General features: G+C 36.6%; 1 protein-coding gene across 3 annotated transcripts in view; it reads right to left on the bottom strand.

Annotated features, from left to right (window-relative positions):
* Positions 1-26,706, bottom strand: part of LOC138703834 (C-type lectin mannose-binding isoform-like) — a 653,858-nt gene that overhangs the window by 606,930 nt on the left and 20,222 nt on the right. The window contains exon 2 of one of the 3 annotated variants that reach the window (XM_069832050.1): positions 17,521-17,568. The exons of the other annotated variants lie outside the window; for them this stretch is intronic. Within the exon in view, the coding sequence (XP_069688151.1) occupies positions 17,521-17,568 (48 nt within the window). The remainder of the gene's footprint in view (positions 1-17,520; positions 17,569-26,706) is intronic. 3 annotated transcript variants of the gene reach the window in all.

Genomic DNA, 26,706 nt, shown 5'->3' with positions numbered 1-26,706 from the left:
ATGATAAATATCGAGGTGGTTTTTCAACAAACTGAAAACCTAATAACATTCTCAAAAGAGCTGAAAAAATATTGTGCATCAGATATCTATCGTTGCTAAATCACATCTACGCCACGTAAATGTACTGTGTCGCATAGCAACCGGATATATTAATCTTACTTACAAATGGCTTTTAAGGAACCCGAAGGTTCATTGCCGCCCTCACATAAGCCCGCCAGTGGTCCCTATACTCTGCAAGATTAATCCAGTCTCTATCATCATACCCCACCTCCCTCAAATCCATTTTAATATTATCCTCCCATCTACGTCTCGGCCTCCCTAAAGGTATGTTTCCCTCCGGTCTCCCAACTAACACTCTATATGCATTTCTGGATTCGCCCATACGTGCTACATGCCCTGCCCATCTCAAACGTCTGGATTTAATGTTCCTAATTATGTCAGGTCTGTCAGTTCTGTGTTGTGTAACTTTCTCCATTCTCCTGTAACTTCATCCCGCTTAGCCCCAAATATTTTCCTAAGCACCTTATTCTCAAACACCCTTAACCTATGTTCCTCTCTCAGAGTGAGAGTCGAAGTTTCACAACCATACAGAAGAACCGGTAATATAACTGTTTTATACCGGATATATTAATACTTTATGCAAACCCTATTTATAAGGATCGAACTATTTCATATTTTAACAGAAAAAAGAAGTTTTGCAGTTGCATAGAGGTGTTTGCTGAAATTAAATTCTTCCAGACTTCTGTGTAACTCTAAATATTTGTAGATATTTCGGAATAGTTCGTCACGTATCGATGACAGTACAATCGTAATTAATTGCACTTCCTAAAGGTCTCGAACACCTTTTAATACATCATGCAGTGCTATGTACTAGGTCTATTTTTTCGTGATGTTGAAGGTGATGACAACGTTATTATTAACAAGTGCACGGCTTCAAATACTTGGGGTGTAACATGAGCTGCTACCAGGAAGTCAAAAGGAGGAAAGCAATGGCAAAGGAAGCTTTTAATAGGAAAAGGAGCATCTTTTGTGGACCTCTGGAAAAAAGAACTAAGAAAGAGATAGTGAAGTGCTTTGTATGGAGTGTGACATTGTATGAGGCAGAAACATGGACATTATGACGAAGTGAAGAGAAGCGAATAGAACCATTTGAAATATGGATATGGAGAAGAATGGAACGTGTGAAGTGGAAGACAGAATAAGAAACGTAGCTATGTTGGAAAGAGTGGGTGAAGAAAGAATGATGCTGAAACTGATCAGGAAGAGAAAAAGGAATTGGCTGGGTCACTGGCTGAGAACAAACTGTCTACTGAAGGATGTACTGGAAGGAATGGTGAACGGGAGAAGAATTCGGGGCAGAAGAAGATATCAGATGATAGACGACATTAAGATATATGGATCATATGCGGAAACAAAGAGGAAGGCAGAAAATAGGAAAGATTGGAGAAAGCTGGGTTTGCAGTAAAAGACCTGCCCTTGGGCAGAAGACTAAATGAAATGAAAATGAAATCATTATTATCGTCATCATCCATTATCACCATCCATTATTATTATTATTATTATCATTATCATTATCATTATCATTATTATTATTATTATTATTATTATTATTATTATTATTATTAAATTGGTACTTGATATAGCGCTCATTGGATCGATCCTAGCTGGGAAGTTCATCACATTTTAACTTCTAGGAATAACACAACATCTTTAAGGATTAAGTTCTTCTATAAGCAGGCTTATGCACGATGGAAATGATATAACTTTGAAGGAGGTAATTGAATATGTTAAAACAAATAAAAAAAATCTACTATGCGATTTGTGATTAAGTGCATTTTAATTATAAAATTAGGCTGAAAATCCTCGTAATTTGGCAACAACGCATCGCCGCCTCACCTACGAATAAACTCACGAACTCAGGTCTAAATAAATAGCAGCATTCCGTCCCTTCAGTCAATGCAATACAGTAGCCAGACCTCCCTTTGCAGGAAAACCGTCCATTTTATTGTAGAACTGCAAAGAGATAAATAATAGTTCCTTATCAGTTTCTCTAATGATAAAAATAAAAATCAGAATCGTACGAATACAACGATATGCGCCAAAACAAAACAGCACTGAAATTATCGCTCATCTGCTGTCCAGGTTTCCCTAGCAACGAAGAGTAATTTATTTATTTTATACAATACTTTGACATATTGTGAATTCACAGTTGCGTTGATTTCTGCAATTATGATTATCACAACAGCGGACTAAACTATTAGTCGGATTTCTTCATATTTATTGTCTACTGGCCACTGTCTTTGGAATGATAGACATGAAAATTTAACAACGTTTTACTAAAAATGAATGGATCTTTATTTTAAACAAAGTAACAAAGAACAATGACTACTCAATTCGAAAAGAAGTCAAATATTTTGTCCATAATTATTTTGTAATATTGCTTGCGTGGAGTCAGCAGGCTGACGTGGAGATCTTGAGGTTCCGAGTTCGATTCCCCGGCTCGTTACTCAGGGAATTTTCCTTAAAGAAGAGAAGTTTTCTTGATGTCTAGAGCCAGGAAATGTGTGTAAATGTGAGTGTGCCAGATATTAATTAACAAAAAAAAATCTACAGTGCCAATGACAGACAACCTGTAAGTTACATCGATGAGAAAGAAACCTCCCTCTCTGTGCTAGATCAAAACCTGCGTCTTTATCATTCTCTAAATTCGTTCCGAGATATCTACGGTTCCTTTCACAATCAGAACACTTAAAAAAAGACCTCTGAGTAATTATAATAAAAAAATGTTTAATATTCCGAGTAGGTACACAGAATTGATTTGGTACCTATTTTATAAATCACCTTCGTTAATATTGCGTTCAATATTTCACTGGATTTAGAACAGCGTCCGTACAAATTTAAGCCTATAATTAAGGACTGCAGTTCCCCAATAAACATTCGCAGTAGATCTGCTCTTCACGGTAAATCTTAACATTGCAAATTAAAAGTTTCGTAAATTATTGTGCCTACTGATTTATTGAACACCCATTGCAAGAACTTGTTCGTTCGACATAAGGAGAAAAAATGTAAATGAAATTATTATGCTTTGACTGAACTAGAACACTCAACAGAAAGAAAGTGGCCTCACCTCTCACACACTGCCGGGCCGCATCATACGTGACCAAACAGGGCTATCGGCGAGAAGAGAGAGAATTCCTGGTTCTGGCTGCTTCATTTAGTTGCGTAAATGAGGATAGATTACGATTATCATATTGTATGGATATGCAGTGGAGCTATATGGCCTAACTTGTCGCTTAGCAACGGGGAAAAAAAAAAAAAGATTTCTTAAGAGATATTGTAGATGAATTTTATTCTCCTCTATGGCCTCTTCATATCTCCCTTAATCGAAAGATTCTTGACGAGTAAGTTATGTTGAGGAATACCTGAAATGTTTCTGGTGAGAACGCTTTTGTGAATAATTTTTTATATACTCCTTCGGTTATCCTTAATCTTTCCTATTTCACTCCTGCTTCATTATTATTTATTATCGTCATATCATATCAACGATGATGAAGAAACTATGTCGTTTGAAAGGGTACGGTAGTAAAAGAAATTAAGACCTACTTGACTGGCATGGAACTTTTAGCAAAGTACTTCGTATTTGGACAGCTCTCTATCATCTTATTTCTATCATCTTAGTCTCGAGTCCACCGCCTCAGTCACCAGTCCACCGCCTTAGTCACCAGTCCACCGCCTCAGTCTCAGTCTCGAATCCCCACAGCCTCAGTCTCGAGTCCACCGCCTTAGTCACCAGTCCACCGCCTCAGTCTCGAGTCCATCGCCTTAGTCACCAGTCCACCGCCTCAGTCTCAGTCTCAGTCTCGAATCCCCACAGCCTCAGTCTCGAGTCCACCGCCTTAGTCACCAGTCCACCGCCTCAGTCTCGAGTCCACCGCCTTAGTCACCAGTCCACCGCCTCAGTCTCGAGTCCACCGCGTTAGTCACCAGTCCACCGCCTCAGTCTCGAGTCCAACGCCTTAGTCACCAGTCCACCGCCTCAGTTTCGAGTCCACCGCCTTAGTCACCAGTCCACCGCCTCAGTCTCGAGTCCACCGCGTTAGTCACCACTCCACCGCCTCAGTCTCAGTCTCGAATCCCCACAGCCTCAGTCTCGAGTCCACCGCCTTAGTCACCAGTCCACCGCCTCAGTCTCAGTCTCGAATCCCCACAGCCTCAGTCTCGAGTCCACCGCCTTAGTCACCAGTCCACCGCCTCAGTCTCGAGTCCATCGCCTTAGTCACCAGTCCACCGCCTCAGTCTCAGTCTCAGTCTCGAATCCCCACAGCCTGTCTCGAGTCCACAGCCTTAGTCACCAGTCCACCGCCTCAGTCTCGAGTCCACCGCCTTAGTCACCAGTCCACCGCCTCAGTCTCGAGTCCACCGCGTTAGTCACCAGTCCACCGCCTCAGTCTCGAGTCCAACGCCTTAGTCACCAGTCCACCGCCTCAGTTTCGAGTCCACCGCCTTAGTCACCAGTCCACCGCCTCAGTCTCGAGTCCACCGCGTTAGTCACCAGTCCACCGCCTCAGTCTCGAGTCCAACGCCTTAGTCACCAGTCCACCGCCTCAGTCTCGAGTCCACCGCGTTAGTCACCAGTCCACCGCCTCAGTCTCGAGTCCAACGCCTTAGTCACCAGTCCACCGCCTCAGTCTCGAGTCCACCGCCTTAGTCACCAGTCCACCGCCTCAGTCACCAGTCCACCGCCTCAGTCTCAGTCTCGAATCCCCACAGCCTCAGTCTCGAGTCCACCGCCTTAGTCACCAGTCCACCGCCTCAGTCACTAGTCCACCGCCTCAGTCTCAGTCTCGAATCCCCACAGCCTCAGTCTCGAGTCCACCGCGTTAGTCACCAGTCCACCGCCTCAGTCTCGAGTCCAACGCCTTAGTCACCAGTCCACCGCCTCAGTCTCGAGTCCACCGCCTTAGTCACCAGTCCACCGCCTCAGTCTCGAGTCCACCGCGTTAGTCACCACTCCACCGCCTCAGTCTCGAGTCCAACGCCTTAGTCACCAGTCCACCGCCTCAGTCTCGAGTCCACCGCCTTAGTCACCAGTCCACCGCCTCAGTCTCGAGTCCACCGCGTTAGTCACCACTCCACCGCCTCAGTCTCGAGTCCACCGCCTTAGTCACCAGTCCACCGCCTCAGTCTCGAGTCCACCGCCTTAGTCACCAGTCCACCGCCTTAGTCACCAGTCCACCGCCTCAGTCTCAGTCTCGAATCCCCATAGCCTCAGTCTCGAATCCCCATAGCCTCAGTCTCGAATCCCCATAGCCTCAGTCTCGAGTCCACCGCCTTAGTCACGAGTCCACCGCCTCAATCTCAGTCTGGAATCCCCATAGCCTCAGTCTCGAGTCCACTTTCTCCGTCTTGGCCACCGGCGTAACTCAAGCGCTAGGTGCTGCTGATCCGGAGTTGCGCTCGGGCATGGTTTCGATTCCCGCTTTGGCTGATTATTTGGTTGGGTTTTTTCCGAAGTCTTCTCCCATTTAAGACAAATGTCAGGTAACCACATGGCGAATCCTCGGCCTCATCTCGTCCAATTCTATGTCGCTATCACCAATTCCACCGACGCTAAATAACATAGTAGTCGATACATCATCGTTAAATAACTAAATAAAAAAATATCCTTCTCGACTCCATACCACTCATTTTCACCACCTCACCGTCGTCATCTCTACCAAAATCATCATCTCACAAACTCGTGTCCATCATCCCCATCTTCATCAATGTCATTACGTCAATCGTATATTATGCCCATCGACATCAACTTCTGCATCTTTAACATTTCCACTCTGGCACTGGGGTAGCGGGCCTTGTGTAAATATAGTTCTTCAGAGATTACGAAAACTTTTCTGACAACACGGCGTGCATCGTAATATTCTACAAACTTCCTCTGACCTACAAGTGTCGTTTCCGCCTATTGTTTCTCTGTTATTCAAAACATACAGGAAAAGATATAGCATAATCTGAAACATGGCGTCCGTTGTATCCATCTGTAACAATAGTTAACTCTCGATAACCGAAATATTTTCAGAAATATCTGCATTGAATATTTCAAATTCCAAATGAAAACGATCTAAGAATCCATTACCTTTCGTGTGAATAAATTGACATATTTTGACTTAATTTAAAGTTTATTAATTTATAATGTTCGTATGAAGCAAGAGTATACGAATGTCAATACTGAATTTCTGGTTTTGAATCGATGAAATAGAAAATAGTTATACAGGGATATTATTTTATTTTTACTTCAAATTTGTCCACACCTGTGGAGTAACGGTCAGCACGTCTGGCCGCGAAACCAGGTGGCCCGGGTTCGAATCCCGGTCGGGGCAAGTTACCTGGTTGAGTATATATTATTTTAATGTACCGAAGTACATATGATATTTCCATGCAGATATTCTGCGTCATCATACGATGATATGATATGCGTAAATCACTACGTGATTTAAGACGGCGCTTATTCCGTCGGATCCCGGCCAACTAGTCACTCATATCGAGTGCACCTTAGCACATGTGTGGACTTCGGTCCTGCGTTCATAGACATCTATGACGTAGTGCAGAGGGCGGCCACTAGAGGGAACCCAAGAGTTGGAGCTTAATCTGAGACGATTCTAACCGGCGTCGGAGTTGTATCCGGTGTGGCTTAGTGGATAAAGCATCAGCACGTAGAGCTGAAAACCCGGGTTCAAATCCCGGCGCCGGAGAGAATTTTTCTCCGTTCCATTACTCTTTCATCGTACCTGGTTGAGGTTTTTTCCGGGGTTTTTCCTCAACCCAATACGAGCAAATGCTGGGTAACTTTCGGTGCTGGACCCCGGACTCATTTCACCGGCATTATCACCTTCATTTCATTCAGACGCTAAATAACCTTAGAAGTTGATACAGCGTCGTAAAATAACCCAATAAAATTAAAAAAAAACTTCAAATTTTATTGTAGACTATCTGAGTTTTTGAATGTACTTCACTCCCACCCCCTTTACTAATGAAGTTCCAACGTCCTCCACACAGACCCAAGGCCGCATGTAGTAAACAGTACTGAGTTAGCAAGTATAGTACGTTCTAGAAATATGTTCGCGTTTTCCAGTAACGAAAGAGCTTTCAATATTGAATCATGTTTTCGCCCAGGTACTGTCTTCCATTTGCCTACGTCGCATCCCGATTTCCCCCACCCGCTTCTGTTCGCCCCTCTGTAAAGGCTAGTGCCTGGGCTGTCTTAACTCTTTTCTGAAAACATTAATTTCTGTTAGGAATTGGACATCTACGTAATATTACACAACTGTTTAAAATAACTTAAATAAGAGGACCTCGTCAAGTAATTAATTGTCACGTGATTTCCCCCTTTCTACGATATAACCACTTGGACGGAAAGTAGATAGCATGTCTGAGTAATTTTATCTATGTGGATCGGGCAGAAGTAAAGATTGAATTTACAGTACGTAAGGTACTCTGTTATAGAGTAGATACAGAATTATTTCAACATGAGTTACTGATACGAAGAACGAAACTGGTAATTGGAATTAGGTACAATAGTTTACAGTTCGATAATATGCATAAAAGAACTGAAGCCTGTATAGAAATGGACGGCCACCATTTTCAACAATTTGTTTACATATTCAGAATATGATTAGTTTTCAATTTAAATGCACTCTGTACAGCCTACCACACACTGCATAATGAATGCTGTACATCCACTTGGATAGCTCAGTTAGTAAGTAAAAACACTTACTGTTAATACTGTACTGTATTTTGATCAAATAAAAATCTAACGAAAATTATCAAAATCAAACGTAATATTTCCTAGTTTACGTAAATGGATGCACTACTTTTCTTCCCTCCTATATCTAGTAAAGTGATTTGTTTGTATTTTACACAGTATTATGAAACTCCTTAGTGGAAAGAGTTAACAAACAGTCTTTCCGGTTCTCAACCGTTAATCCAAAGGTATACTTATTTACTTACTTACTGGCTTTTAAGGAACCCGAAGGTTCATTGTCGCCCTCACATAAGCCCGCCATTGGTCCCTATCCTGAGCAAGATCAATCCAGTCTCTATCATTATATCCCATCTCCCTCAAATCCATTTTAATATTATCTTCCCATCTACGTCTCGGCCTCCCTAAAGGTCTTTTTCCCTCCGGCCTCCCAACTAACTCTCTATATGCATTTCTGGATTCGCCCATAGTTGCTACATGTCCTGCCCATCTCAAACGTCTGGATTTAATGTTCCTAATTATGTCAGGTGAAGAATACAATGCGTGCAGTTCTGTGTTGTGTAACTTTCTCCATTCTCCTGTAACTTCATCCCTTTTAGCCCCAAATATTTTCCTAAGCACCTTATTCTCAAACACCCTTAACCTATGTTCCTCTCTCAAAGTAAGAGTCCAAGTTTCACAACCATATAGAACAACCGGTAATATAACTGTTTTATAAATTCTAACTTTCCGATTTTTTGACAGCAGACTGGATGATAAAAGCTTCTCAACCGAATAATAACAGGCATTTCCCATATTTATTCTGCGTTTAATTTCCTCCCGAGTATCATTTACATTTGTTACTGTTGCTCCCAGGTATTTGAATTTTTCCACATCTTCAAAGGATAAATTTCCAATGTTTATATTTCCATTTCGTACAATATTCTCGTCACGAGACATAATCATATTATCTCTGTCGTGCCAGAGAATCAGTCCCATTCCGAAGCTTATTTGAAGGTTTCGTAACAAGCTGTTTTTTTACGGTGATGGGTTGTTAGTCCTTCGCCCAACCCCCAAGCTGGAGGACCACTCCTGCCAGGTTAATATTAGAAGTGTTAGTAGAACCAAAATTATGTCCCTGTATTTACAACAGTTCAAAGCCGAGAACAGCTATGATCCAGGTCTAGACTACATCTTGTTAGTTCTTATATTGATGCCCCAAAATGCCGTACTCTTGTTAAGTATGTAAATAATAATGAGCAGGTATTTTGGCTACCCCTGTCCTACATTACCTTTCGTTCAATGTAATTAATACGGCAAGGTACAACGTTAAATTCAATAAATTATAGCTATATCAGTAAGTAGCTGCAGATCTGCGACTACATTTCTACAAATGAGATTTACATAATGCAACTTTTACTATCAACAATATACATACGTTTTATTTAACTTTAATATCTAAAGTCTAATGAAAAATAAGCCAATCATATCGCTTTAAACATAGTTTTAATGAAACATTACATGTGATAGTGACATATATACATTTCCGATTGCTTTCTGAAAGCGCTTTCTTTTTATTAAACTTGCACTACCTAATTAAAACTTGGTTCCGTGTGATTACGCACACAGAAATGTTGAACTTGTTGAGTTGTATGAAGGAAAAAACATCAAGTTACAGTCAACTCTGTTTAACATCCATGCCTGAGATCAAAGCCAAAGATCGCAAGAACATTGTAGCAATTCTGTTCTTAATGAAGTATTTACGACCTCACTGATTGACCGAAGAGCCAGATGTGGGTATTCTTTCCTTAAATGCTTAAATAATATTTCACAACTGCTCTTTGCGATGAAGTGAAGAATAGAGACTAGAAACATTTTGAAATGTGGATATGAAGAAGAATGAAGCGTGTGAAATGGACAGACAGAATAAAGCTGTTTTGGAAAGAGTGGGTGAAGAAAGAATGATGCTGAAACTGATCAGGAACAGAAAAAGGAATTGGTTGGGTCACTGGCTGAGAAGAAACTGCCTACTGAAGGATGCACTGGAAGGAATAGTGAACGGGAGAAGAGTTCGGGGCAGAAGAAGATATCAAATGATAGACCACATTAAGATATATGGATCATATTCGGGGACTAAGAGGAAGGCAGAAAATAGGAAATATTGGAGAATGCTGGGTTTGCAGTGAGACTTGTCCTTGGGCGGAAAACAATACTACTACTTACTTACTGGCTTTTAAGGAACCTGGAGGTTCATTGCCGCCCTCACATAAGCCCGCCATTGGTCCCTATCCTGAGCAAGATTAAACCAGTCTCTATCATCATATCCCACCTCCCTCAAATCCATTTTAATATTATTTTCCCATCTACGTCTCGAGGAGATGGCCTCCTGATACGGAGGGTAGCTGTGAATATATTGAATAAGCAGTCGCGGACAGCCGATGAGGGGTGGTCCTCCAGCTTGGAGGATGGACGAAGGGCTAACAACCCATCACCGTAAAAAAACAGATTGTTACGAAACCTTCAAATAAGCCTCGGGATGGGACTGATTCTCTGATACGACCACAGCAAAGGAACATAGTTAGGAACATTAAGTCCAGACGTTTGAGATGGGCAGGGCATGTAGCACGTATGAGCGAATCCAGAAATTCATGAAAACAATTAATTAGTTAATTATAAAAGAATTGCTTCTTGTACTGTTCATGTATAAAATGACCAATAGTGTTGCGTTTAATGTTGTGCAATGAAAAAACTACATGCAATCATATCTTTGGACGCAGAGAATCCTCGTTAACATTATTAGAAATTGTAATAAGATATTTTTGGTTTTCGCAGTGTCATAAATGCAGTAACAATCAAAATCTCGGAGCTAGGTATCAGCTCTATCATCAGGAAAGACAAGTAAACCATAACCTTTCAGATCCATTACCAAGAGCTACTCTCCTGTCCTGAATCTTGATAAGGACCCAACTGGTTCCAGTTTACTTGTACTCCTGATGACAGAATCAATATCTAGATCCAAATATTGGAAGTTCATGAATTTATAACAAGGTGAGATAGATCTATCACAAAAATTCCTCGCCACGGTAAACATAATGAAAACCTTACATCATTGTTGGAAATTATAAATTTTCACTACTAGCTTCATATCACTATAATGATTAGGGACCGGATTTTTATGTAATTACATATTATATTCCTTTCAACCTAAAGGTATATAAATAACAAATCTTTGCGAATCTTGTACTTACCATTAATATATTAAAATTTGATACTACATATTTTTACATATTTACCCCACATTACATATTATGGCATGGTATTACATAAATCTACATATTTAGGGGTTTTATTCATTTTTACTTCTCTGAAAGGAAAAAAAATTCTGCTGGGGAAGTTTACAATTTGAAATACACAGATTAAAAAAAAATCTTTTTACATACCCACGAGAGGATATATTTCGGGACGAAACATAACGTTCTTAGTTCCAGGAAGTAATAGAGGCACCCACCCCATACCGCCCACTGTAAATATGAGTGAACAAAAGGCAACCTTTCTCATACAACTATCTTGTATTGTAAAAATCATTCAGAAAGTAGCGTTACCTTCATGCGGTGGATGGGATGAGGACGACATGATTTGTCTCGAACTATAATTGTTCTGCACACGTCTTAACAAGCCGTTCCCATGCAATTTGCAACCTTACCCACTCTCTTCCTAATTCTTCCAGGGAAAGCCCATGTCAAGTCTGACATGAGACTATCAGGTTATTGCTTGACCTCTTTATTTTAAATTTAGTAGACCTATACGGAAATGGAATTTTCCGAGCAATTAGAAAGTATGGTTCTCGGCTGGAATAATCCTACCCTTCTGAATGAGACAGGAATGTCACTTTTCAAACAACAGTTTGTAAATGCCTATAGTTTGAGGTTTAGTAGGTACTTGTTTCTTACAGGGAGCAGCTAAAATGCATGTGTCCCACATCTCCTCTTATTTTCTCCTAATCCAGTAAAGCGAAACAGTGCTTGCAGTACTGTTGTGTCATTCATTTCACTCAGTTCTCTAGTACCTACAGTACCTATAAAGTGCAAGTGAGTTTATCTACTGATTTTAACTAACTAAAATGGCCCCTGTATCTTCCACGCTAACGACAAAAATAAAATCATGGATTGCGATGGACGAAGCTTTCACTACAGATGGAAAAATAGTAATGTGTCAAGTGTGCGGTAAAAAAGTCGGGTGCTCTATGAAATCACAACTGGAGAGTCCATACCTATCCTATACCTGCCAGATATTGATATTAAATATTTTCATGATTTTACATATTTTGGTACATATTCAGCTTATTTTTCTTACATAAATATGTACATATTTCACACCTTGATATTACTTTAAAATCCGGCCCCTAATAATGATATTATTTAGTATAATTGTGCATATTATCAATCATTCGTTTTTGTGAACGTTGTCAACAATTGTACAGTTCTTTCACAAACATCTTAACTCCAGATAATATCCATAAAGTCAACTCAAGTTCAGTCTGGGTGCTATCTTGAAGATAGTGAACCCTTTTTTTATTAAGTTACGTTAAAATTGAACCAGTAAACCAGTTAGTTAGTACATACTGTGCTTGAAGTGTGAGAGAAAGGATGGAGAGTTAACAAACTTCTCAGATAAAAAATTTTGATTCGTCTTAATGTCCAAAAGAAAATAACAAATCGTGCCTTCAACAAAGTAACTAAGTACATATTTAATGTTTCAAATTAATTACAAGAATAATAATAATAATAATAATAATAATAATAATAATAATAATAATCAACTTCAATTAATGGGCTCTCTGCTTCTTCTCTTACTATTCACAATAACTGGACGTGGTAAGTGGTAAGCATGGTGCAAGGAGACTGTTTTAGAACTACACGAACACGAAACAAATAGGCGTACAAAACAAAGAACATAGTTAAACCTCCACTTTCCTGACGGGGATCGAACTCGGGTCCTCTGAAAACATTACCATTTGATCCATTAATGGAGAAAATAATTAATAATACGAGACAATTTTCTTATGAACATGAGGATTCCGAAAGGGAAGAATTATACAGGCCTGTTGTACACATCGACTTCAGTGCAATGAAACATAGAACACCTAATTGTTTACATAAAACATAGTGTGGAAAAGCGACCGGGGGATTTTAAAACTTATTCGTAGTTTGATCATTTCATTTTTTTAGTTATTATTTAGTCATTTCATATTATATTCAATGTAATTATAGGTTTATAGGGTTTAAATGATACTAATATAAAACCCTATTGCAGATTATTTATTATTAATACCATGTCATAATTGCATAGACTTTATATTGTATTTTAATACATGAACTAGGATTAGTAGTTAATGTAGAACCTTCTCCCCTCATAAGAAATGGACTCGTTCTATGCTTTCATTTGTTTTTACTATACTCTCTACCACAACATGTCAGAGACTGTCGGACATTGTCTAGTTTCAAAAATAAATTAAAATTGCACTTCTTCAATTCTGATTCCTCTCAGTTATAAGCCCTTTTCTCTGCGATAGTTTTGTAAAAATATAGGCTATATATCTATTTTTCCTTCCTTTCCCCTTTTTGTTCTCTTTATCAGCCGATGAATTTATTATCATAGCCTTTTTATTGTGAATTCCATTTAATATTCGTATTTCTTTCTTTTTTATCATTATTTCATTACATTCCATTTTGTTATATTCTAACTTACGTTTTCCATATTAACCATTTGTACTAAAGGAGTTGCTTTCACTATATTCCAATGTATTTTACTTTCTTTTTTCTATTATGGTATTATTTTCATGTTGTTTAGTGTCGATTTTATTATGCTATTATTATTATTTTTTTGTAATATGTTAGTATTCTGTTCTTTAACTTTTTGTTAAATTTTAAGGGCTTGTATACTTTGTGACCTGGTAGAGTGCAAGAGAAGGCCCTATGGCCTTAACTCTGCCAGTATAAATAAAGTTATTTATATTATTATTATTATTATTATTATTATTATTATTATTATTATTATTATTACTCTCTCATATAACATGGATTAATACTATACTTTTATTTGCTTGTAGAGTACACGACATTACTGCTTTCTGCTACTCATAAAATGTGACTTTTGCCCGTTTGTACCTCCAATAAAGACAAAGTCACGTAACATAAATTATCACCGTCCTTTTTACGTAACAAAATTCAGACTTTTCACAAACTGTGTGTAATGAGAAGGGTCATATCTCCCGAGTATTTAACCTTATTTAGTGTCTTATTTTCTAACGTCCATTCATACTGTAGGGGAGAAGTGGGTACAGTAAGACAGAGAACAGCGAGACATTTTTTATTAGATAGTAAATTTTGATATTGAGATGTTGGTAACAGTGGAGTTGTATGTTGCATGAGTAAAGTAACAGTATTTGTATACTCGATTTGATTCTAGTTATAAAGGTGAGTGATGAAAAAATAATTCGTAATTTTTCACTCTAGAAGTTAAATTTTGGCTTGTTTTAATGAAGGTTATATTGGATATACAAATGATATATAAATATGAATGTTTTGTTACCTAATACTATGATATTTGAGATTGTGTTTAGCAAAGTTTCGTCTTTCTTGTTTTAATTTTGAAGTGATGGCGTCAATTTTAAATGAACTATGCGTAAAGGAAACAGTGAGATATGCCATTGAAGGGTACACTGAGACGTCTCACTGTCCCCATGTACCAATGATTTGCAAAAACAAACTGTAATTATATTACATTTACCAGTAACTAACATTAAAAATGAACATACTAGTAACCAATTTAGGAACTGTAGCTTAAAATAATGGATACATTACATTTTAATGGTTTCATAAATAAAAAATTATTCACAAAATATAAGAAAATGTTAAAAAATAATAAAGAATTACATTAGATTCTTATAATTATAAGCTTTGTTGCCACCAAAAATTAATTTCAGTTTTTCGCAAAAGTTGAAATGTCATGGAAAATTCACTTTTCCAAATGTTCCAGATGTTTCAATGGTTTCGAAATCAGACATCAAAATGATTCTAAATAAGTCTACAGAACTTGTCAAGATAAAAAGACAGCAAGTTTTTGTTTTCTTTTGAAATAAATGTAAATCATATCAATGTCCGTTAATAGACACTGTGGTGTCTCACTGTACCCTCCTGAATGGGAACAGTGAGACATTTGCATTTTTTTTTTACAAACACGTATTGCATATTATGTCCTTTATCTATTAACATTTTTGTTTATGTATTATTATACTACATGTTTTAATGTCTATTTCTATTGCACTTGATTTTAAAAATACTTGAATTATCACTTGCATACATATGTCGTAATATTTTGTGTCCCACTGTACACACTACTCCCCTATTTATCAACACTCTTTCAGAAAATTGTGAACAAACTTTGGATTTTAATAAATTCCATCATGCAAAGATATTTTATTTTTATCTTAACCGTAAGTCATGAACAAAACTGTGAACAATTGCTATAAGCATCAACACAATGTTTACATTTTGACATAAACAAGATGATTTCAGACCTTACGATAACTGTAAAATATTAATAAATTCATCCAAGCCCATTTCTCTTCACCTCAAGCACTATTCCAAATACTGAGCATCTAATGGTTTAGTTATGAAGATGTAAAGATCACCAAGTTTGATTTCGGAATATGTATGGCAAGACTTTCCTGTGTTAAATTTCAACGTACCTCGTTTACAGGTTTCGACATATTTATGGGTCATCTTCAGAACTGGTCGTTGTTGGTCTTGGCGCCACTTGTTCTGTTTCCTGTGAGGGTGTGTTCCTGTGGTATAGTGTAGAGTCAAAAAGTGTGTGTTTTGAAGTTGAGTTGTGTGTTGAGAATTTCGTTGGGGTGTGTTTTTGTGTGTCTGTATATTTCATATTGTTCTAGTGTGTTGAGTTTCTGGCTTTTTGGTTGGATGTGCAGTATTTCCATGTCTGTGTTGATGTCTCTGTGGGTGTGGTTAGCATTTGTGATGTGTTCTGCATTTGTGGAGGTGTTTTGTAATTTTGTTATGACTGTCATATGTTCTTTGTAACTTGTTTGAAACGATCTGGCTGTCTGTCCTATGTAGAAGTTCTTGCAGGTGTTACATTTGAGTTTGTATACGTCTGTGTGGATGTATTTGTTTGTTTGTGTGTTGAGATGTTTTTGTAGAGTGTTATTTGTTCTGTATGCGATGTTGTAATTTAATTTCTTGAATGAGGTTACAATTGTGTATGTGTTTTTGTTTTCGTATGTTAGTGTGATGTATTTTTTGTGTTCTTGTGTTTGTGTTGTATTCTTATGTTTTTTGTGATTATGTTTTGTCTTACGTATTATGTTGTCTATTATGTTAGGGTTGTATCCGTTTTCTTGTGCTATGTATTTGATTGTGTTTAGCTCTTCGTTGTAATCCTGTTGGTTCATTGGTATGTTGAGTAGTCTGTATACCATTGTTCGGAATGCAGCTTGTTTGTGTTGTGTGGGGTGGTTGGATGTGTTGTGTATGTGTGTTGTTGTTATTGCTGTTGTTGTGGATTTTCTGTATACTTTGAACGTGTGTTTGTTGTCTACTTTTGTTATTGTGATGTCTACACCAGTTCTGAAGATGACCCATAAATAGGTAGAAACATGTAAAGGCTGGTTCACAATAAACCGGAAACGAGAACCAGAATGAAAACGAGAAGCAGAGGACGTGAATATGAAAATGTTTGATTCACAATAAACCGAGAACGTAGACGACTATGCATATCGATATGTATGTCAATAACGATATGTAAAGTCGATATTACGCATTCTGATGTTATTTGTGTATAATTGACCAATGGCGTTCTCTCATGAGCACAAGGCAGCCAACATAAACACAGATTAACCAACTTCGAAATTTCAACTGAAACATTTCATTAGATACGGTACTATAAATATGCCCATGTATCTTTATTATCACAACCTATTTTAAGTCTACCATAACGCAAAATAATTAGAGAAGAAACATTTTTAATAGAACAAAAATGAACACAACAGTAGTTATTGAATTGAAGCATGAATATGTAGTGTGTAATACAACCAATACAGCAATAAAATATGATTCGCTTCCGATCGGTGTTCAAAGATGCAGCTATTGAATGCCACGTATTCTCCTTCATTTTCTCATCTTTATACGAGGCGCGCCGCTTATCGTAAACGTGAAGATTTTCCTCAACACTCAATATTAGAATCTCATCAAATAAAACTTGCTCCATGATGCACAGCACAGAACAAAATAATGCATAGGTTATGTCACGGTCTTCTTGCTACAAAATATACGACGACAAAATAGCTTTTAGATGGCAATAGAATGAATCTAGTGGGCTGTGATCGGAAACGTGAACGCCAAAGTTGAAACTTGGCCAACTCTCCGTTCCCGATCTCGGGCTCCGGCAAGCTTTTCGTTAATTGTGAATGCTCACATTTAAATGTGTACATTTTAACAATTTTACCGTTTTCGTTTTCGTTCCGATTCTCGTTTCCAGTTTATTGTGAATCAGCCTTAAACGAGGTACGTTGAAATTTAACACAGGAACGTCTTACCATACATATTCCGAAGTGATACAGTGTTAAAAGTTGTGTAATTAAGATGTATAAGTTTGATTTGTTACAAAAACATAAAAAATTAGCCGTAGGAACTATCACCGAGCGTAGGACCTACACCATGCTAAGAGGTTATTTACACACCGTTCACTTTTAAAGTATGTTTGTTAACCTGTATACTGAAGCCGCAGTTCCGATGTGTCAAGAGGTTTCCAGCTCTCTGAAGAGAAAAAAAAAAAGCATGTGAAAGTCTGAATTGTGTTTGGATAAACATTCAAAGTGTCAATACTATTTTGTGCCACATTCAATTGCTTGGTTAAGTTCCTTCACAAAACAAGCTACTGTCCAGCGTTTCAAGTGAGAGTGAATGCTTTCTTTCCTCCCAACAGAAATTCAAAACAAAATCATGGATCACATAACCTTATTCAAAGGATTAACGTACACAAATTCTGAAATTACTAAACAATATTCTAGGATTCCTCTATTAACACTGTAGAGTTTCATTGTCAAAGCTTCAATTTGTGTAAATAAGTTTTGATTTTTAACTTGAGATAAATAACTAAATCGGAAAATAATTTCAGTAACATGCAGTTACAATATCAACGCATTAGGAGAAAATCCACAAACGATGAGTGAAAACACGGGAATTTTACTTGAAGCAAGTAAAGAGATAGGTTTGGAAGTAAATCCCGAAAAGACAAAGTATATGATTATGTCTCGTGACCAGAATATTATACGAAATGTAAATATAAAAATTGGAAATTTATCCTTTGAAGAGGTGGAAAAATTCAAATACTTGGGAGCAACAGTAACAAATATAAATGATACTCGGAAGGAAATTTAACACAAAATAAATATGGGAAATGCCTGTTATTCGGTTGAGAAGCTTTTATCATCCAGTCTGCTGTCAAAAAATCTGAAAGTTAGAATTTATAAAACAGTTACTGTATATTACCGGTTGTTCTTTATGGTTATTAAACTTGGACTCTCAATTATGAGAGAGGAACATAGGTTAAGGGTGTTTGAGAATAAGGTGCGTAGGAAAATATTTGGGTTAAGAGGGATGAAGTTGCAGTAGAATGGAGAAAGTTACACAACACAGAACTGCACGCATTGTATTCTTCATTTGACATAATTAGGAACATTAAATCCTGACGTTTGATATGGGCAGGACATGTAGCACGTATGGGCGAATCCAGAAATGTGTATAGTGTGTTAGTTGGGAGACCGGAAGGAAAAAGACCTTTGGGGAGGCCGAGACGTAGATGGGAAGATAATATTAAAATGGATTTGAGGGAGGTGGGATATGATGATAGAGACTGGATTAATCTTGCTCAGAATAGGGACCGATGGCGGGCTTATGTGAGGGAGGCAATGAACCTCAGGTTCCTTAAAAGCCAGTAAGTAAGTAGGCCTAAGTACTAATCGAGAAAAATGTTCGTTACCATTTCTGTAATATCCTACTGGCAATTAGCGGGAGCACGCCGATGCAACCGCTAACGCATTAGTCCTTAGCGACAGCGGACCGATGAAAACAGTAACATTATCATTAATGGAAGTTTGAATACCACCCTATATTATATGTAGGCTATTATATTCAAGACATTACTTGCGGCTTCAGCATCTAATGATGAATTTATTTTCTTGCAATGCTTGCAATATTCATTAATATTTCAAACCATTTCCTTTATAAGTATACCAAGATAATTTTCATCAAGCGGTGACTCACTGTTATTTGAAACTAATTAAACCAACCTTTTAAATTTAAACGTTTAACAATTATGTCGCACACATCATCACCTACAAACAGCCTACAATTTTAAAAAATGCTGGAAAATTAGAAAGTTAAAAAGTTTCCAATTCAAATATCTACTAGTGGCTTATGCAGCAAATGCTGCAAACTAAGTTCATTAGACGTTCAAATAAAAATTTTTTAGATTTATTTTCAATGGAGAATACCAGACATTTTGAAAGTTATTTGCTTCCATAATAATAATGAAACATACTCCCTCTGAATGGTTTTTTATGCCAAATACTTTTTCTTGAACTTATTCACCTTCAGTTTTTGAGTTTCAACGCGAAAACGGAAGTAACAATGTCAGGACGATCAGTGGGTTTTTCATGTGGGAGTAAAGCAATAGCTATTTCAAGTCATTGTGGATTGTAGGTGAAAGTTAAAAAAAGTCAGGTTTGCTATGCTTTCGAACAATAGACATAGCATCTTGGTATAGCTGCTGCATGTAGACCTTGAAATGTAGAGGGAAAATTATTTTATCCTGCTAAGAGATTTTGCTGAAATGATCGGGAGACTACAAAATTTTGTAGGCCTCTTATTTTATCAGTAAGTAATACCTTTTGGTCTTTCCTTAGGAACTGTAATTTTTGCGCTCTCTCGAGAGAATACCGAATAGAATGACGCATATACTGTAAATATCTACACCAGACTGCCAATAAGTTTATGAAAAAGACCCAACCCCACTTGATTAATAACAATGAAAATATTTGATTTTTAATAACAATATTTTTCTCTTATGTAAGTTTTGTAAGTTCATTTGTAAAATAGCCGCCACTCTGTAAATTATAGAAATGAAGATCTAATTTAAGATATTCTCTACATCTACTTATATAACCCAAAAACGTTTCACTTTCATATCATCAATATAGCATTAATATGAACAATTAATGAAAAATAGTCACATCATGGCATTAACTATAATAATATTTCATTCTAATGGTAATAATGTTATCAAACCACCTCAAGTTTTGTAGATTTTAATATCCAATACACAGCTGTACTCAAAATTACACACCCCAAAATCAGACCTGTAAATTATTTTGTGCGAGATCGTGCGTATTTGCTTGTTTTCCGCACAGAACCAATACGCGGTAAGTGTGAAATACCACATTCAGTATTCCCAACGTAACACACATAACAATTTCCCTCTTCTTACCACTTAAGCGCGACATTCATTTTACTGCTTTAGGCTTTTAACATGTTATTTTTAGAGACGTTTAACATAGTAATAATTATAAATTGGAAACTTACCACAGCAATTTCACCTAAATTGCAATGTTAATTATTGTTTTTAAATATTTGCAAAAATTAAGTAAACTCTACTACTCCACGAAACTTATTGCATTCTTGATACAAGTAACATTAAGGAAGTCGTGAAAAAATCAACAAGATTCCAGATGCCGATGTTATTACTGCAATATGTTATATAAATAATATTGTTAAAATATTAAAGTGAAAAGTAAATCATTACATAACCTTACCGTTTGTTTTAAGTTCGCATTTATAGACTGGGGGAAAAAAAAGACAGACATATATCACGGCCTGTTGGAATATAGTAAACACAGAAAACATTTTATAGCAACAATGTTGAAGATAGATATATTTGTTTTCCAAAGTTGCCGTCATTGAACAGAAACCAAGATGGAGATTTCATTGCAACTAATTATAAATTCCTCTTTCAGGTATGTAATAAACGATCTTCGCACAAAATAATGTACGATACACGAGCGGTATGTTTGTTTTCATGTTCTCGGAAATTAAAAAAGCTCAACTACGTTTCGCTTTTTCAATCTTTTCCTCGAACATGAAAACGTCAACATACCGCTCTTGTAACGCAAATTACTATTACCAGGTCTTGAAGTTTTTAATAACCAATTGAATTTGAACTCTAAATACGTCAGCAATCCTGCAGGTCATGGCCTTCGTGTAATAGCCTATTGTTTATTGTAGTGTGTGTTTTGTTTTATTCTGTAATCACGGCCGACTGCTGAAATGCAATTAGTTCTCAAAGCTGACGAGAAATGGATTTTGGAAAATAGAAAAATTATGTAGGAAAACTAACGCTTCACTGAAAGTTACTATTTTTCTGAAAATCCTTGGCTGCCAAGCTCCAAAATGAGGGGTCATTTATTAAAATCCGTTCAGCCGTTTTCCCGTAATTTCCATTACCAGTTCAAATTATATATACTGTAGATGTGTAATTAATGCATTTACAAAAAAAATAGATTTAATGAAAATGATGATGGTTTAACGATTATTATTTCTTTAAATTATTATTTTCATTCAGTAAATATTATTAAACCAAATAAACCTCTGAAGTGTATTTTTTACTGCATATATTCCAATTTTTAGCGCATATTCCAACAGTTTTACAGCATATTTTCAGGTTTTTTAGTGCATGAATTTCCGTGGCCTATTAATAAATCGATCTCTAGGCCTAGGGAACTGTGATATTTGCCTGAAGTTGATTTGGTAATAAATACTAACCTCCATTGTTGACAAGTCTGTAACAGTATCTGTTTAATTAACAGCTCGAGCATTAAATCACAAAGATGTCAGCACTGGATAGCCACACTTGATATTCACCCTACGTGATAACATCTTTAAGTTCGTTGCTGTGGCGTCCGCCAGGCGTCGCTGCAAGCGTCTGGTCTCGTCCACGTCCCCAGAAGTGGTCCACGGATATGATAATGATGAATGGGATGGTATCCAGGCATGTGGACACGAAGAAAGTTTCCCCGCATATCGCCCAACAAATCTGAGATTAAACTTGTGTGCAGAATTTGCAATTCGACCTGCAGGCCTATATCGCAGCTATACAAAGCTCCTTCACAAAGTTTGCACACTTTCGCAGTTAGTTTAATGGCATAGCTTGCATTCCTAGTACTTCATTGCAAGTATCATTTATCACGCCCTTGTCTTAAGTCTACAATAGCGGTAGACTCATCAATAAGAGCTTCTGCATTGTTGCCACACTTGCGTACATAAATGTAGCAGCTCACAAGCAAACATTCTAATGGGGGCAGATAAAAGAGTTATTTTGTTTTTCTTCCATCACGTTGATAATGTCAAAACAAGTGTTTATACAAATTTTGGCCACTTGAGCGCAATTACAAGGGCCGACCAGAAAATAAATTTCCCTGGGACCGTTTACAGAAAGAAAACACAATTTCATTTAAAGATTTATTGGAGCATATACAGCAATTGTTGAGTTATTTTTCAACATATTTCCTATCGGAATTGAGACATTTGTCATACCATGGGATCAATTTTTGTATCCCTGTATCATAGCAGTCTGTCGCAATTGAAGACATCATTACAAAAAAGCCCTAGTCATTTTAATGAACTTGAGTTAAGGACACATTTGCTATTATTTTAAATATTTATAGACTCCAAAAACGGCTTATGTCAAGTGCAATAGACACAAGGATAAAACACCAGTTGAATGGAAATAGCTGACATGTGTTATACTTTTATTTCTTATTGTTATCCTGACAAATAGCAATTTTCACAAGTGCATTCGTTGTAAATGTAATTAATTAAAAAATTGAAATTTAATTAATTGTAAGTTCCATAAAAGTAAATTTATTGGGTGTGCTTGATGCTGAGAAATTGATATTGTTTTTGTAATAATGTCTTCAATTTTTTCCTGCCCAGTACGCTACCCCAATATTTAGAAGTTAATGGGCGAGGTATACCATAACCTAATCACCAATAAACTCAGAAATAATCAATATTCGAAAAGACCGCAGAGACTCAAATGAGAAAATGCCTATACATTACTTCGTCGATTTAGATAATGCGTTTGAGTCTAAGGAAAGCGGTACAGCGTGGTCTGTTGTTGTGACGCGAATTCAAGCCCCCACTTACCGGTAAGGCATCATGTCACAAACACGTTCACGTCTGAGTATTTCTGACAAAGTAAATATTATTCAACGCCTAGAAATTGGAACAAATATTAAGAATATTGCTGGAGAGTTTAAGGTAATATTTATTGACTTATTAATTATTATTTAGTCATTCATGTATTATTTATTTACGTAGGCCTACTTATTATTTATTTATTTATCTTTCTATTTCTTATTGTATTTTATACATAGATATATTCTAGAAAATAAAATTAATTTGTATTAACGTTGTATCAGATTCACATTTTATAAAGAATTGACAACTCTTACGTGCCCATTTCCGTAAGATCGCAGTTTTCCTGTTCATAATATTTCTTGACTTTCGTGCACTAACAAAACATGATCCTTGCCGATTGCAGGGGATTTGCTCCTCGTGTTACACTCGTAAATAGGTAAACATTGCTTTCTCCTGTATCGATAGAGCATTGTGCTGAGAAACGAATAAAACACAATTATACGTCAACTACAGAAAATATCAGTTTATATAGGCCTATACTGGTAATGGAAATTACGGGAAAACGGTTGAACGGATTTTAATAAATGACCCCTCATTTTGAAGCTTGGAACTCAAAGTTTTTCAGAAAAATAGTAGTTTTCAGTGAAATGTCAATTTTTCAACATAATTTTCCTATTTTCCAAAATCCATCTGTCGTCAGTTTTGAGAACTAGCTAATTGCATTTTAGAATAAAACAAAACACACACTACAGTAAACAATATTACACGAAGGCCATGATCTGAAAGAATGCTGACATATTTAGAGCTCAAATTAAATTGGTTAATAAAAACTTAACTTACTAAAAATAATTTACAGGTTCGATTCTGTGGTGCATAATTTTCTGGGTACAGCTGTGTATTGGATATTAAAAACTACAAAACTTGAGGTGGTTTGATGACATTATTGCCATTAGAAATGAAATATTATTGTAGTTAATGCCATGATGCGACTATTTTTCATTAATTATACATATTGATGATATGAAAGTGAAACGTTTTGGGGTTATGTAAGTAGATGTAGAGAATAACTTAAATTAGATTTTGATTTCTATATTTTACTGAGTGGCGGCTATATAGTATATGTTACTGAAAGCTATAAAAGTTACGTAAGATAATAATATTATTAAAAATCAAATATTTTTATAGTTATTAATCAAGTGGGGTTGGGTCTTTTTCATATATATAATGGCGGTGTGGTGTAGATATTTATATGCGTGGTTCTCTTCAGTATTGGCTCGAGAGAGAGTATCTTTCATTATTATGGAAGCAAATAACTTTCAGAATGTCTGGTATTCTTCATTGAAAATAAATCTGAAAAATGTTTATTTGAACGTCTAATGAACTTAGTTTGCAGCATTTGCAGCACAAGACACTAGTATTTTAAAAACAAAACAGCGCAATAAACTTTTTTTATTGTAATACAAACATCAGATCGCATCAGACCTCGTTAAGGTGGCAATACTGAACATTGTTGGACACCGCATTGCTGTTTCTCGGGCAGGAAACAGAACTGAGTTCGAAATTATTTCGAATAGTCCTCCATTTGCCCTGTCGCGTCAAATCGCTTTCAATCCCTATACATAGGGGGTTTTAAAGTGATGATTGTTTTAAATAGTATTTTGACCACTAATTCCAGTACTACAAACCACATTGTGTTCACGAATACATTTAATTGCATTGGCTGTACTGGAAATTAGAGCTTCTGGAATGTGCGTTCATAAATTTTAGAGTCGGCTGGCTGTTAACAACTTGAAACACAGAGTTAACATTTTCAAGAAGGAAAATTACGAACCACATCGCAGAAAGCTTCCATTTCACCGATCAGCATTCATTGAGGAAAGAAAGATTGGTGTAAACAATTGTTAATAAAACGATTGTAAGTGATTTTGACATAATGAGTTACACGTCTATAACAGTATAAAGAAGCTACAGTAAGGTCAACTAGCCCATTTCGTGGGAACAAATTCTGAGTGCGCATGTCACGAAACCGGGTGTATTATCTGGAACCTCCACCAGATGGATCTCCATCTACGACAGGGCATAATTTAATATTAACTGAAAAGATTTATTACTCATCTTTTAACAATTTGAAAGACATGAGGCAAAGGAATGGCAATATAATAATAATAATTATTACTTCCGTATGCAATCATCATGAAAATATTCACTAATTGACGCTAATTTTAAAGATGCTTATGTTGGTAACGTAATACTCAATCATTAGCTACATAGATCATGACATTCGTTTCGATGAAGTTACGTCAACAATGGATATAAAAAAATTTTGTTGACTAGCTAATAACCAGGGAACGGATTTATATGGACTAAAAATATATGAAATATGTAAATATATATGTAGTTATTTTTACCAAAATATGGAATTAAATATGGATTTTTACCAAAATATGGAATTAAATATGGACTTAAAATTATAAAAAAATGACTATGTACGTTAAATATTGGTACATTTTAATCAAACTAAACAAAAAATATAATGGACGTACCTTATCTTCCAATGTAGTTTCAACAAAACACAATTTTTATTGTCTGTTACCATAACAATAGGTTACAAACATTTCTTTCAAGTGCTGAAAAGTGAATCTTCTTCTATTGTCTCTGAGGATAGATTTATACTGACTAAAAGAGCGTTCGACGTCACAAGAAGTAACTGGTACATAATTCAATTTCACAATGTCTGCTGGGGATAAGTCCAAGTTAATCTTCACTGTTGATTCACCACTCATCACAGCAACAACCTTTTGTAGTTCTTCATATCCAGGGTTTTTTGAAAGTACAGTGTCCACCTTAGCTCTTACTGCATCTGCAACTTTACCTCTACCACGATTCAGTTGTTCCACAGTACTATTTATAATTTCAAAACTTTCAGATAGTGAAAGGTGCCTATTTTGGAGACTTTTGAGCGTTTTTATGATGCATGAAAATGTATGCTGAATGTGAGCTAAGTCATTCTTCACACTTATGTCACAGGTAACTGTTTTCGCAGTATCAATTGAGACTGCATCTTCAGAGTCCAATGCAAGGAGAACATTGTTAATAGAGTCTATATGTTCGGCATAATATTCAACTGCTTCTAGCCATGTACCCCATCTAGTTAAAATTGGCTTTGGTGGCAATGGAATTTCAGGGTACATTTCTTTCAACACGTTAACTCTACTGGGAGCTTTGAGAAATACTTTTTTCACTGATGAAATCAACAAATCTACTTTAGGGAAATTGTCTCTGACCACTTCTGCCACACGATGAAATGCATGCGCCACACAAGTAAAATGAGTCAATTTAGGATATACAACAGATAATGCTTGTCCAGCTTTGACCATATAAGGGGCAGCATCGCTAATAAAGAATAATACATTATCGTACATAATACCCTTTGGCCACAGGATACCCATAGCTTCGTTGAACAGTTTAACTATAGTTTTGTTATTGCACTTTTCTAGAACATCACAATGTAAAAGAATTCGTTCAGAATATTGTTCACTTAACAAACCGATAACTACATTACCAACAAGTCTACCTTCTTTGTCGGGAGTCTCATCAATGGAAACCCAAATTGAACTATCTTTAATTTCATCTCTTATCTTCTGTATTGTCTCATCGTAGATGGATGGAGCATACGTCTTCCTAAGTGTTGACTCATCC

Source organism: Periplaneta americana, chromosome 7 (assembly GCF_040183065.1).
Source record: "Periplaneta americana isolate PAMFEO1 chromosome 7, P.americana_PAMFEO1_priV1, whole genome shotgun sequence".
Lineage (NCBI taxonomy): Eukaryota > Metazoa > Arthropoda > Insecta > Blattodea > Blattidae > Periplaneta > Periplaneta americana.
This window is presented reverse-complemented; position numbering and strand designations above follow the sequence as displayed.